At 40.3% G+C, this 15,078-nt stretch overlaps 1 protein-coding gene across 1 annotated transcript in view; it reads right to left on the bottom strand.

Moving 5' to 3' along the window:
* Positions 1–15,078, bottom strand: part of CACNA2D3 (calcium voltage-gated channel auxiliary subunit alpha2delta 3) — a 1,513,414-nt gene that overhangs the window by 612,066 nt on the left and 886,270 nt on the right. The window contains exon 11 of the mRNA XM_007937248.2: positions 7,539–7,652. Coding sequence (XP_007935439.1) covers positions 7,539–7,652 — 114 coding nt within the window. The remainder of the gene's footprint in view (positions 1–7,538; positions 7,653–15,078) is intronic.

Raw genomic sequence — 15,078 nt, 5'->3', positions numbered from 1 at the left:
GAAAAAAAAAAAAAAAAAGAGCTATCAACTCACGGGAAGATCGACTGTACCTCTCAGTAACAGTGGCCCATAGGAATTCCATTTTATTTGGATTCAGGGAGTCTCTGATTTCCTGAATCTTTTCAAAGATGGAATGCAATTCTCTCCAGGATGTTCTCTGTTACTCCAGTGACCTGAAAGCTGTGACATTCCTCTATATGCCCAAGTTACCACCACAGCAGAGTTCAAGGGGCAGTCAAGACCACCACTAGCTTCCAGTCCAAGGCTGGGTGGCTTTTATCCCCTTTATTTCCAAGCATTTCTACTGCCATACACTGTTTCCCAGCCCTAATGGCAGCAATTAAAGAGAGAAGTGAGGAGAAGGCAGCAAAGAAAGAACGTTACTCATTACAGAAAAGCAGAAAAAAACACTCCATGTTTGGGAAGAGATACCACTGCATGAAGAGAAGAATCAAGTCTTCTGTCCTCTCTACCATTCATTATGTGCTTAGTATAGTTTACTCCAGTAGAAAGAGGCAGTGGGAAAGTAGAGAGAAACTGCCACTATCACCTTATGTTGAATGCAGCCAATCCAAACATTTCTTAAGGTATCTCAATGACTTCCAACCATACACTCGTTGGTCTAAATTTCTCTAAGGATCCCTTTGAATCAAGTGTTACCACACTTTTTCTGTAAAACGTTAGATAGTAAATATCTTAGGCTTTGTGGGCCATGTGGTTTTTGACACACGTACTCAATTCTGTCACCAGCCACAGACAATATGTAAACAAATGGATGTGGCTGTGTTCCAAAAATTATTTATAGACACTTACATGTAACTCACATAATTTTCATTTGTCATTAAAGTATTATTCTTCTTTGATTTTTTTGGCCACTTAAAAATATAAAAATCATTCTTAGCTCATGGTCCACACAAAATAGGGAATGGCCCATATTTGGCCCATACGCCATAGTTTGCCAACTCTTTCCTTAAATCACTTAACTAACCATTTTCTTACCTATCCAGCTATCACTTCGCTGTCTTGTGCACCAGAGGGAGGAAAAGATAAATAACTCTATGATTTTTTTTTTTCTATAACTCACTTGGAAGAGTAACTGTATAGATAGCAGGCACAGTCATTTTTCTAATTTAAATGTATGCAGCTTTATTCCTTGAGCAGATCCTGAATGAGTCCCTTTTATGCTGAGGACTTCATATTTTATTCCAAGTGTGTATAAGCTGCCATTAAGTCGCTAAGCAATGGATATTAGGCAAAAGTAAATGGCATTCAACAAATGAATAAATAGCTCCTCATTTCTTCTTTCAGAAATGAAATGCTGGCAAGGGACACATTGCACAGGCAATCATAATGCTGCCTTCACAGACTCACAGTTAAGTCACCAGTAACACAATGTTTCCTCAAACTCACTGAAAAATGTTTTATTAAGCAGTTGCGTTGAGCAAGGCACTGGCTAGGTTGTGGAATGCCTTTAGGAATGACTCCCAACAATCCTCCTCTGGTCAGCTCCCTCACTTTCTTCTGCTTCTACTTTATTGGAACCCAGGTATCAAACTGTAAGAAAGTCCAGGATACCATACTGAGGAAAGCAGACACACAATGCTGTCCTGGAGTATTAGGCATCAAGTGGAAAAAGGCCATGGGGAGGAGAACAAAGGCAGCCTGGTCAAGCTCTCAGCTGAGAGCTACTTCATGAAAGATCCCAGCTGACACCATGAGGAGCACAGCCACCAACCAGTCAACCCACAGAATTGTAGGAAATAATTTATTTGTTGTCTTTGAAGCCACTAGATTTTGGGATTTTTATAGCATTGATGTTGTTGTTGTTGTTATGTGCCGTCGAGTCAGCCCTGACTCATAGCGACCCCTCCTTGGGTTTCCGAGGCAGTATCACTACGGAAGTAGGATTGCCCAACCTTCCTTCCGAGGAGTGGCTGGTGGGTTTGAACCGTCAGCCTTCTGGTTAGCAGTCAAGTGCCTTAGCCACTATGCTACCAGAGCATTGATAAGACAAGTAATTTTCTTTCCCTTTTCCCTTCTCCTTCCATCCTGTGTTAGTTTTCTATTTCTGCATAACAAATCACCACAAATTTCATGTCTTCAAACAACACATATTTATTATCAAACAGTTTCTGCGAGTTTGGAGTCTTAGAATGGCTTAACTGTGTCCTCTAGGGAATAACTTAGCTGAGTCTTCTGCTCTTGGTCTTACAAAGCTGCAGTCAAGGTGCTAAGTGTGCTGGGTTCTCATCTGGAAGCTCATGTAAGAATCTACCTCCATGTTCATTCAGGTTGCTAGAAAAATTCATTTCCTTTGGCTCTATGTCTGTGCACCCAGCTCTTTGCTGGCTGTCAGCTTCAGGTTCCAGAGGCTACCCACAGTTATTTTTCACATGGACTCCTCCAACATAGTTGCTTATTTTATCCAAGTCAGCAATGAGAGTCTCTTGCTCTCAGGAAGTATACATTCCCACTTTCAAGGGTTATCAAGTGATTAAGTCCACCCATGATACTATCCCTTTGGATTAGCTCAAAATCAACTGAGTTTGGACCCTGTTAAGTGTGTGAAATCCCCTCACCTTTACCATATTCTATTGGTTAGAAGCAAGTCACAGGTCCTACCCACATTCAAGGGGATGGGGTGGGGCAGAAATCATGAGGCTATCCTGGGGTCTCTCTACCACACTCCCCCTTTTTCACTGTTGTTATCAGGAGTGGGATGTGGTACATAGTAATGAGATTTCTGAGAAGTAGAAGACTGGTCCACAAAGACTACCTGAACCAATGGAGATGAAAGACAGACCCAGAAATGATTATATGAAACTGTATTCCCTTTAATTTTCAGGGAGTTTAAAATTCAGGGTTTAGAAAGTGACAAGATGGTCTCTGGCTGGGAAAAAATACAGATGGTGCAGGGCAGACTAGAGGGAAGAGAACAAAGAGACTGGTAAATATAAGCCACACTTGGGAAACACTAGCAACCTGTTAATCTAGATTAATAGCCAGGGACTCCACACCTACAGGAGCCAGGAAAATAAAGCACATGCATATGCATTTGCTATCTAGCAGACAGCCCTTCCTCAGCTCCAACATTTGTTGTCATACAGAAATGTTGGCACTAAGGTGCCAGGCATGGCTCTTTATGAAAGAAACTGAAATTTATATAACATCTTCACATTTTTAAATGTTGGCCAGTAATTGACAATTTTTTAAACAAAGTGTGGGCCAAGAAATATGCATGTATGTACTGAATTTGAGTGATGGAATTAGTCCTTGCTATGTGTGCAGAGGAAAGCAAAGGTGGCAAAGTCCATGGAGTAACCACACCCTATTTCTTGGGCTATTTCTTATGATAATATTTTTCAATATGTGGGTCTTCCAACAGCAGCATCATATCACCTGGGAACTTGTGAGAAATGTATATTCTCCTGCCTATCCAAACCTGTTGTGGTTAGGTGCCATCAAGTCTTCCCGACTCATAGTGACACTATGTACAACAGAATGAAACACTGCCTGATCCTGCATCATCATCACAATATTTGCTATTCTTGAGCCCTACTGAAGAAGAAATCCAGAAAGTAGGATCCAGCATTCTGTTGAAAATGCCCTCCAGATGATTCTGATGTTTGCTCAAGTTTGAGAAGCACTGTCTTATGGCAATCAACCTAAAGACCATCTTCCTGTCCCCTGCATTCATTTCCTGCTTCTACAGTCATGAAGACTGCCTACCACAGCATGACACAACCCTTTACTTAATCTCTAATGTCCAAAATAATAGGGAATGGTGATTGCTTAGACATGGCACTTCATCTCACTTTGACACAGTGCTAAGTCACATTAGGCTTTTATACAAATGTAGTATCTGCACCTTCACAGTGAAGTTCAAAAGAGAAATTGTGTATATGAAAGTCATTGAACCCTCCAGAATGAAGTAGGAAGGGAAGGAGCCTACTATTAATTTCTAATCATAGAAAAAGACTCTGTAGTTTCAAAAAGGAGAATCTCTTTCTCCTTGGTAATACTTTATAAATAGATGACACTACTTCATGTAAGGAAGGTTGGGCAATCCTACTTCCGTAGTGATACTGCCTCGGAAACCCAAGGAGGGGTCGCTATGATTCAGGGCTGACTTGACGGCAAATAACAACAACAACTTCATGTAACACTGAAATTTCCAGGACCCTGGTTCCAATTAATCCAAGAAAGCACCCAGCATAAAATCAATATTGTTCAGCTGGAAAGATCCACTGAGATTTGTGTTTCATCTGAAGAATTATGATGCTGCAGCCCTCATTGCATCTCTCTCCCTATGGGATGTTTAAACTCCATATTCTTATGCTTTCCTATGCTACCCATTGGGATACCACCAAGCAGGAATCATTCATGCAATAAAACATGTAAGAACCACATGATAAAATAATCAGTATTAATGGAATGGTTTATTAAAAGATCCTTTCAATTTTTTTTTTTTTCTTTTTGAAATGGTCCTAAATGATGCAAAATACTCTTCCACATGCTATGAAACATCATGGCATCTGCAAAAGTTCTATTTGGCTGCAAATGTGCATGGTCCTGCTTACATTTACTACAGCAATGGCCTTCCTCCTGGCTACTTGTCTCTCATCCACCTGCAGGCTGTGCATTAAGCACCAACCATGCACCCTGCACTGTGTGCTGCAGGGATCCAAGTGCATCTGGCATGTTCCTGCCTTCAGATCATTTATGATTGTCAGGAATTAACTCCGGCCCCCACTTGTCTCTGGAACCTATCACGCAAAATATTTCCAGCATTTAAAATCATCTTGCCATCAGTGAACTTCCATCTCATTTAATTGTTGGGTTTTCAAGTCAGTGCCATATTTTAGTCCCCACATACTCTCGGTAAGTCCATCCCAGCTTTCCTCCAATTGTAGAAGAGATGGTTGCTCCAAAGTTTAACACCAATGGAAAGAGCTGGCATCTATTAGGGACCATGATGTACATAACATATATATCTTTACACTAGACTCACCCTTGGTATAGGGAGATGTTTGTATTACCAGAGACACATGGGAACCAAGAATGACCAAGGGGATATGAAATAACTTCTCGCATCTCACACTTAAAGGCACACACTCTGAGCTAAAGTCATCATGGTCATTTTTCTCCTGGATTTTTTTTCCCAAACAATGTATATGGGTAGTTGAACTCTCAGAAATTAAATATACACATACTGAGACTCCACGGTGCCTTCTAGTCCCATCCCTGCTCTTCTTCCTAACCTCTCTACTTCTGTTTCTGTAACTTCAAGTCCCTCAGCCACATCCCAGGAATAACAGTCCTACAGAACTAACCTCTACTAGCTCTAATCTTAGCCCCTTCTTTTTTCCTCCCCCACTGCCCACTCCCAGGTTTAGATCTTAAAAATCTACCCCTGTGAGTCCCACAAAAGGCTAACTCAGCCTGCCATAGTGCTTCCCCACAATGGCTAGAGGAAGGTCAGACATCTCTCCTTTTTCCAAAAGCCTTTAACAGGGAGAAGTGTCTCAAGCTACACAAACTCCAGTCCCCTTTCCTCACTTGGCATTCAAGGCCCTCCAGGGCCGCCTCTGTTCCTATCAACCCCAAGACATAGGAACTTCTGAAGCTCCCAAACGTCCCCCCACATTGTTATGGTATGGGTAGCTGGGAAGTCTCAGAGGCCTGCTGAGGTCAACACACATTCCAGATACAGAATGTAGAAGAACTCCAGAGGGCAATGGTGAAGTAGGTGAGGGAGGAACTCTGGTCAAGGGTTGGCTAACCACATGAACCAGAGGCTATGCAGGGGCAATCCTCCAACTAGTTGGAGTCATCAGGGACTGACAGCTGGTTCCTAACCTAAGGGTCAGTTGGATGGACACCTCCCTAAGAAGCCAACTTTACACCAATACTTCTGAACTCTGGAAGGGTCCAGAGTTCCGATAGAGAACCTGTCTTTGATGACTTCTAACCTTGCTCTACAGAGACTGGCTCCCTGAGCAAAACCTGAATTACCTCCCATTTCCATTTCCTTTGTCTTTAACATACAGGGTCACATGTGTCTGTGTGCAGCATCTGTGATCTGTGACTGCAAGCAAGTGGCAGTAGGAACTTGCCAGCCCTCGTGTATGATTGCTCAGAGTACTCAGTGGCTCATCTGGGCCTATGGGTTTCTTCAGAAAACACAGACACTACTTTATGACAGAAGATGGCAGTGAGGCTTACACAAAGACATATGTCTTTATCCTAAGAACTGACTTGGCCTGGACTGTTTTATATACTATAAAGGCAGTCTGGGTAATGACATTTACACATGAAATAGAAAAAGGCCTGTATGATATTCCCAAGAATATCACCCTCTTACTGATCTCTCTTCCCTGCTAAGATTCTACCATTTAGATAAGACAGTGATCATAAATTTTGAATCAGCTGATCAAGACCTACTTAAGGAATTTGTTCAAATACAAATTAATGGGCTACATATCCAGAGATTTTAATTTTGTAGATGTAAGGTAAGGGCCAGGTATCATAGTTAAAATAAATCTCCTCAAGGATTTTGCCTCAATGTATACATGTTGAATCATTCATTAAAAAGGAAGACTGAAGAAAAATTGCTGCATTTGCACTGCAGTGCCAAATATACTGTGGACTGCCAAAAGAAGAAACAAATCAGTCTTAGAAGAAATGTAACCAAAATGTTTTCTAGAAGCAAGGCTGACAAGACTTCAACTCACTTACTCAGGGCATATTGTCAGGAAAGACTAATTGCTAGAAAAGGACATCCATCATATCTGGTAAAGTAGGAGGCCAACGAAAATGAGGGAAATTCTCAATGAAATGGTTTGACACAGTAGCCGCAATGATGGACTCAAGCATGCCAATGATCATGAAGGTGGTGGTACAGGACTAGGTAATGTTTCATTCTTTTACGTGTAAGGTCACCATGAGTCAGAGCCAATTTGATGGCAACTGACAAGAAGCAGCTTGGTTAATTTCTAGGTTAACATTAGTCACTGAGACCCAAATGTGAGCTTATTAAATGAATGCCAACTTGGAAAGCAAAGCAAAGAACAGAAGAGGGAAGTTTTGAAGGGGTTGGGGTGTGTGACACTGTGGGGAGAAGAGAAGGTTCTAGAGGGTAATGAGGCCCAAGGAAGAACTATAGAAACATGGAAACATAAAGGAGATGACTTCACTATTCAGTAGATGCAGGACAACCAAGCAGCTATGGCCCCATGGACAACAAAAAAAGAAATGCTATTCACCATGTACAAAGCACATTTTGCAATGAAATTTTTCACTGAACACAATGGACATATCTGTATGTGTTTTTCTCTCCTCCGGTGAATTTTTATTTTGAAAATAAGAAAAGAGTCCTAGCCTTTGGTTTTGGTCAACCAAAAATCACAAGGCTGAAAAACCAGAGACCATTATGGGATTAAGTCTATACAGGACACTTATCTGTGGACAATCTGAAGGTTACAAAATTTGAGATTATCCATGAATTCCGCAACAAGACCAGCTTGGCATCAACTTACCTTTCGATCTGGCCAATTGTATTTTGCAAAGATTGTATCATAGGTGTCCACTGCCCCGTCAGTTATGAGCATGATTGCCTGGCTGCAGATACTTCCTTGTCCTGTGTGATTAAACTGTGGAAAGAAATACAGTCAAAGTAAAATATACATTAGAAAGTTCTATGTATCCATGAGGCTCTTCAAAGGCATGAAGCCTTAGGAAGCCTCTCATTTTGCACTGCAGAGCTCTTACTCCACCACAAAACAGAACCTACATGATAAGCCTTTCCCCATGTATGGATCATCATATTTATTCTGACACACTGGAACTAAATATGGACCACATAAGGATTTCTAAAACTCATGCACAGAGTGGGAAGTCAGACTCTAAGGGCATCACTTCTCTTATCTTCAAACGTGAACAGTGCTTCGATACAAGAGCAAAGGAGCTGGGATAATGATATTTTATGAACACATTCTAGGGGCAGCAGGATATTCAAGGGGCAATGCCACTTTCAAAATCCAAATGAGACTGGAATAAGTGAGTCTGATATGTACAGACTGTACCATATAATAAAATGAAGGTATTGTAAGGCATGCAGCGAATAAAGTCATGAATATGGCAATTTGTATTAGGAGGCTAAGGCCTCTTTTTTTAGGACCTATTTGAAAGATATCATTAGCAGTATGTGTAGTGTGCTGAAATTCCAGGATTGTGCTCCCTGGTGTGCAAAACTGCAAACTTCAATGTTCAGCTTTACATAATGTTTTAAAGCTCCCAGCCTTTGCCAGTGGTAGCTAGAGTAATCCACATATGGTTGCTAAAGCTGCATATTCTTCCTTTGGATGAGAGTAAAGAATTCTTTAACGACAGCTATTAATTAATTAATTAATTAGTAGTGAAAGAGAGTGAAGTAGCACCATTTCCTTTAAAAGCTCTGCAATTACAACATGCTGAGGTAAGAGGAACACACAAGTCTTTAACCTGCAGTAGAGAACACCCTCCATTGTAGACACGGATCTATTTATTCTAAAAATTAATTATTGAGTGTCCACACAGCATTAGCGATGAAACAGACAGAAATCCCTTTCCACATGGAGCTTATATTTTGTTTGAGGAGATGTACAAAAAACAAGGTAAATAATGCACTGTGTTGGCTGTATATTTAATAGTAATAAAGCTAAGTAAAAAGAAGAAATCAAAGAAGGGAGAGAGTGGTGGTGGTGGTGGTGGTGGTTGTCAGGTGCTGTCCAGTAGATTCTGACACATAGTGATACCACATGGCAGAGTACAACTGCCCCACAGGGTATTCTTTAATACCGTTTGTAATTTGTAATCTTTACGGAAGCAGATTGCTAGGTCTTTCTCCCGCAAAGCCACTAGGTGGGTTCAAACCACTCACTTGTGGGTTAGCTGCTATGTGCTTAACCACTGACTAGTCAGGAAAGCTCTCATAAGATGGTAACATGTGAATAATACCTGAAGGAAGTGAGTATCTAGGAGAAAGACATTGCAGGGAGGCCAGAGAGCAATGCAAAGGCATTGAGCAGGAACATGCCTAGCATGCTCAATCTGTTGACTATGACACTAGGGAAGGGTACCTTGGCTTTGCTGGCTGGCCACCTGTGAGTCACAGAGCTTATAAAGCATTTAAGTTGATGTTTAATGCTCAGCTTCTGTGCACTTAGAATTCTAACATAGAGGTTGAAGTAGCAGCAACTTGAGGGAAGACTAAGACTAACTAGCTGGATAGATGGATAGATGGAAAGATGGATGGATGGATGGATGGATGGATGGACACATGGAGAGAGGTGTCTTATGGCTATATTGAAACAAAGTGAAGCTAGTTCAAGACATGCATGAGATACCTATTATAGCAGAAAGCAGTTCATCTCATATCATTCCAACTCCATAAGCTGCATGCTTTGGACAAGTTCTCTTCCTTGAACCTCATTTCTTCATTTATAAAATGTACTTAAATGTTTGTTACAATACAGGTTACTAAATACTCGTTATGTACTGCTACATAACATACATACAGCTGAGCACTTTAACCACTGTGCCACCTGGTCCCCTTTTGAACATGCTAGGGCCATAAAAATGTTCATTTCTTTCTTATCCATTACTTCCAAGGTTTCAGGTAAGTCACCAGGGCCATGATCCTGAGAGTGAGTGCCCCTTAAGGACTAACTTAACCTTCACTATCATTATCTCCATTTTACAAATGGGGAAGCTGAGGTACAGAGAGATTAGATAACTGGCTTAAGGTCACACAGCTACTATTTGACATAGCTGGGACTTGAACCCAGTAGTAGAGCAGTCTAGCTCTACAGCCACTCAATAATGATATGAAGGTACTTGAACATGTGAAGCCAAACCATTGCTGTGGAGTCAATTCCAACTCCTACCAACTCTTGGAGGACAAAGTAGAACTGTCCCATCAGTTTTCCAAGACTGTAAATCTTACAGAAGAAGATTGCCACATCTTTCTCCCATGGAACAGCTGGTGAGTTCAAACTGTTGACCTTTTGGTAAACAGTTGAGCACTTTAACCACTGTGCCACCTGCACCCCTTTTGAACATGCGAGGGCCACAAAAATGTTAATTTCTTTCTCCTTCCTCCATTACTTTCTAGGTTCCAGGCAGTCACCAGGGCCATGACCCTGAGAGTGAGTGCTCCTTTGGTGCCCCATTTCCTCAAAGTTGTCCTGGCCCTGGAACATTCCTGGAACTGAGATTACACATGTTCCCTTGAGTTAATGAGCAGACGAGGCTCATGCTACTCCAATTTTAGCAGTAACCAAAGCCATCACACTGCATAGCTTTCCGTATGACTTTACTATTTTATTATCTTTATCAACATAACTCACCATCCCAAGAAAACTCTTACCCAGGACGATTAAAGTTGCAAATAACTTTATTGCTTATTTGAGGAATTTCCTGAAAGGATAATTTACACCTGCAGACTCTGAATCCCTGGCCTCAAAATATTGACTTTTCTGTGTTTAGCAATCCTAAACTATAACATATATAATACTATAGCAACAATCATGAGGATAGTTCAGAACCAGGCAGCATTTTGTTCTATTATAAATAAAGTCACTATGAGTCAGAGCCAATTCCATGGCATCTAACACCACTACCAAACACAATATTAGGTTCCTCTTGTGATCCTAATTGAACCTACTCTCTCCTCTCTATACTGGAAGACCTACCTTAAACCAGACTTTAAAGTCTCAATAAAGATTCCAAATGTGTCCTTCCTATTCTGAGGTGTTACTAAGACTCTGTCATGGTAGAACAGAGAACAGACAAGCTTTACTGTGGTAAGAATAAGTACAGCCTTATCTTATCAATAGGTTGTTCTGATGATGTTTAGGGGAGCTGGCATTCCACATGGCCTTCACTCCATTACATCAACCCGAAGCAAGCCACTGAGTGAAAACAATCCAAGGCACAGGAGGTTGAGGAGGGCGAAAAACTGGGAGGCTCTGAGGCTGATGTTCATACAATTCATTTGAAAATATCCTGGAAAAGCACTCCCAAAGAAAAGAAAGGGAAGATAATGAAGTTATCTGAATACTGTAGACTGGGAGAAGGGGCTGCCTGGAGCTGTTTATTTTAAAACACTACTTTCCTCACTGGCTGGATTCCTGGTATTCTCTGCAGCATTTTGCAGTTGGAGAATTTTAAAGAATGCAATTAAATTCAAACACTTTGATGAGTAAAATCTCTTCATATTTGTCTAGAACTAGGTTTTTTTTTTTTTTTTTTATTGAACATCGAGAGTGATGAAAGTGTTTTCCATAATAATAACAATGACAAGGGCCTGGTGATGAACTACAATTAACTCAGTGATTCATCAGTTAGCAGCGAAAATTTCAATGCATCCTGACATTTAGAGCATTTGGTTGTGATTAACAGTCTTTGAAATGTCACCAAATTTTATTTAATTGGCTAAGAAAAATTTTTAAAAGGTAATCACTGCAAAGATCACATTCATTGCCAAAAAAAGATAATTGCACTTGTCACATGACAAGGTAGATGCTAACTACTGTAGCAAACCAGCTCTGTATGCTTACAGCATCTAATGAATACAGCAGAACTCAATAGCTAGAAGGGGCTTAGAAGTTTATTTGATTGTTTCTTTCAAAGCTATTTGCATCAACAACTGTAAATCTTTAAGTCATCTGAGCAAATATTGAATCTGAAATGCAGGTAACTGTAAGAAAGAATTAACTCCATTTAATTATAGCAACCTCTGAACCATTCCAACCTCCTGCCATAATCGCAATTTCAATACTGTGTGTATGCATGCGTATGTGTGTTTGAGAAATAGCTTTTTATTTTATATTGGCTTGTGAAGGCAGGCACAATATACAGGAAGAGAATTATATCACTTAAAGGTCACATTGATGAAGTGGAAAATAGATAAAGCTTCATTTTCATGGGAGATTAACCATCTCTGTGTTTGTGAAATAGTTTGGCTGGTTAAAAGCCCAATGGTAAGAAAAGGGATGGAAATGTTTTTCTCTATGGGATAGATGTGTATCCAAACGAATATGGTGCCAACAGCCAACCAATCTCAAGCAGGGACATTTTTGTAACAGTTACTGTTACTTCTGCATCTTGCTTCCTGCTTCCTGAGATTTATGTTCAGGCCATCCTATTTTCTGCTTGGCCACACTGAAGAAGGTCCTTTATAGGGGAATCCAGGACAGGTACATATGTGGAAGGATTCCCTGTTTCAAAAATACTCACCAGGAATCACACATATGAAAAATGAGTCCACCAAGTGTGGGTCATTTCTCTGGATCTTAGAGGCCCCTGTAGGAGTATAAATATACCTTTTTGGAACATAAAATCATACTACTGCTGATTTTAGTTGCTAATGAATCATTTCCAACTCATGGCAACTTTATGAATAAGAGAACAAAACACTGCACATCTCTGTGCTCTCTCCATGATCACTGGTATGTGTGGGCCCACTGCTGGATATTGATCAATTGACCCTTTCAGCATCACATAGTAAACTTCTTTATCTCTTATGTTGTTTTTCACCTTAAAGTCTATTTTATCAGAAATTAACATTGCCACTCCTGCTCTATTTTGGTTACTGTTGGCTTGGTATATTTTTTCTAGCCTTCAACTCTTAATTTGTTTTTAATCTTTGTGTCTAAGGTGGGTCTCTTGTAGGCAGCATATCGATGGGTCTTCTTTTCTTATCTAGTCTGCCACTCTCTTTCTCTTGACTAGTGTAGGTAGTCCATTCACATTGAGTGTAGCGCCTAAGGCACTTGACTGCTAACCAGAAGGCAAGTGGTTCAAACCCACCAGCCACTCTTCAGAAGGAAGGTTGGGCAATCTACTTCCATAGTGATATCACCTCAGAAACCCAAGGAGGGGTCGCTATGAGTCAGGTCTGACTCAACAGCACAAAACAACAACATCAATTGAATGCTGTCATTCTATTGTGTTTTTTTTTTTTTTTGTTATTGTTTTTGTCATGTTGTTGGAGTTTCCTTGGTCCATATACTTTTCTGCTCTGAGTTCATTTTGTTGTCAAGTGTTGCCTCTCTTTCCTTCTTTGTTGTTGGTTTTGTGCTTACTAAACCCATACGTTTTCCTCCCTTCTTGGTTTGCTTAGGAGGATTGTTAATTTTCTCTGTAGTTACCTTGGAGCGAATTCTTGTCTCTATATTTTTAGAACAGTCTTGTCTATGAGGACATTGTCCTGTTTTCTTCTCCATTTGGAAGTTTGTACCTAGAACTTTTATTCCCTCTATTTGGTTAGTTGCTCTTATCGTGTGCAGATTGACTTCCCTCTTTTTTAGTGCACAATGTTTTATGGTCTTATTTTGAGCATCAAATCTGATTTGGTTTTACTGTTGATGTCATATGTCCTGATTTTATTGTTCTCTGTTGTGGGTTCTCTATTGGAAGGACTTCCTATAGCATTTCTTGTAGGGTTGGTCTGGATTTCACAAAATCCCTTCATTTCTGTTTGTCTAAGAATGCCTTGATTTCAATCTCAAATTTGATGGGCAGTTTGACTGGGTATGGGAGCTCTGGTGGCATAGTGCCTAAGGCATTTGACTGTTAACCAGAAGGCTGGCAGTTCAAATCCATCAGCCACTCCTCAGAAGGAAGTTTGTGCCATCTACTTCTGTAGTGATACTGCCTCAAAAACCCAAGGAGGGGTCACTATGAGTTGTATTTGACTCGACAGCAGTGAGTTTGGTTTTTCTTTTTGGTTTGACTGGATATAGGATTATTGGTTGGAAGTTCTTTTCCTTCAGTGTTTTATATATGCTGTTCCATTGCCTTCTTGCCTGCATGGTTTCTGCTGAGTAATCAGAACCGAGTCTAACTGATTATTATAAGTGATGTTTCTTTTGTCCTGGAAAATTGCAAGGTTCTTTCTATGTCTTTCATTTTGAAGAGTGTGATTATGATAAGCCTCAATGTTTTTCTCCTGGGATCTATCCTGTATGGGGTTCTTTGAGCCTCTTGGACAAATATCTTTTCTTCCTTCATGATATGGGGGAAATTTTCTATGTGTAACTCTTCCACAATTTTCTCATTGTTTATTTATTTTTATTTTTTTTGTTTCCACCTCTTCTTGTTCTGGAATTCCAACGAGGCATATGTTGTTTCTTTTCATGTTGTCCTATATAACGCTTAGGTTCTCTTCATTTCCCTTAAATCTTTGTTCTGATTTTTCTTCATAAAGGCTGATGTCAGGGGATTTATCTTCTAGTTGGGAAATGTGTTCTTCAGCCAGTTCATTAATCTTGTTATTTGGTTCTTGAATGGTTTTCCTGAGTTCTTTCAGGGTGGTGTCTGTGTTCTCCTTGATTCTGTTTGGGGTTTCCTTAAGCTCTTGTAGAGTTCTATAAACATGTCTTCTAAATTCCTTCTTGGATAATTCTATTGCCTTCACTTCCTCCATGTTTAATGAGACTTTTGTTTAGGATTTTATTTCTATCATCTTATCCTGTTTTTTTTTTTTTTGTTTGTTTGTTTGATTTGAGATTGCCTGTTGTTTCCTAGACATTTTGAAGTTGTCTTTTACTGTTAGTTATGTAATGATTTGTCTTGATTTTAATATTTTTGCAAAGGTGGAGATGGTATATTTTATTTTTTTGGTTATTAATTCAGGTGTGCTGGGTTGCTCGGTTTTCTTTTTTTCTTTCTTTGTGATGATGGACTCACTGTGTGGAATGTGGATGCAGGTCTCTGCTTGTCATGGTGGGGGTTTAGGATTTGAGCTGGCAGGTGTTGTGGTGGCTTAATGTGGTTTTTCTATTGGATGAGGCAGGGGAGAGATGGGGAAAGGAGGAAGAAAAGAGAAAAAAAACTCCAAGGTTCCAGTAGCTATTTCCAGGGCTTTGAGTAGGCTGCTAATGGTGATGTCATACTGTTATTCACAGGTCTGCAGCTCAAGTTCGGCAAAGACCCCAATGGTTAGGGAGTTGTCACTTTCTGCCAGGTTCAGACAGCTGCAAAAACCCCATACTCCAGGCCCCTCCATGCCAAAAAGCTGTCCTGGAATAACAG

The sequence above is a fragment of the Orycteropus afer genome, unplaced genomic scaffold (genome assembly GCF_000298275.1).
Source record: "Orycteropus afer afer isolate SDZICR_OR568_19922 unplaced genomic scaffold, OryAfe1.0 scaffold00041, whole genome shotgun sequence".
In the NCBI taxonomy this organism is placed as follows: domain Eukaryota; kingdom Metazoa; phylum Chordata; class Mammalia; order Tubulidentata; family Orycteropodidae; genus Orycteropus; species Orycteropus afer.
The sequence above is the reverse complement of the archived record's forward strand: the minus strand, read 5'-3'. Positions and strand labels throughout refer to the sequence as shown.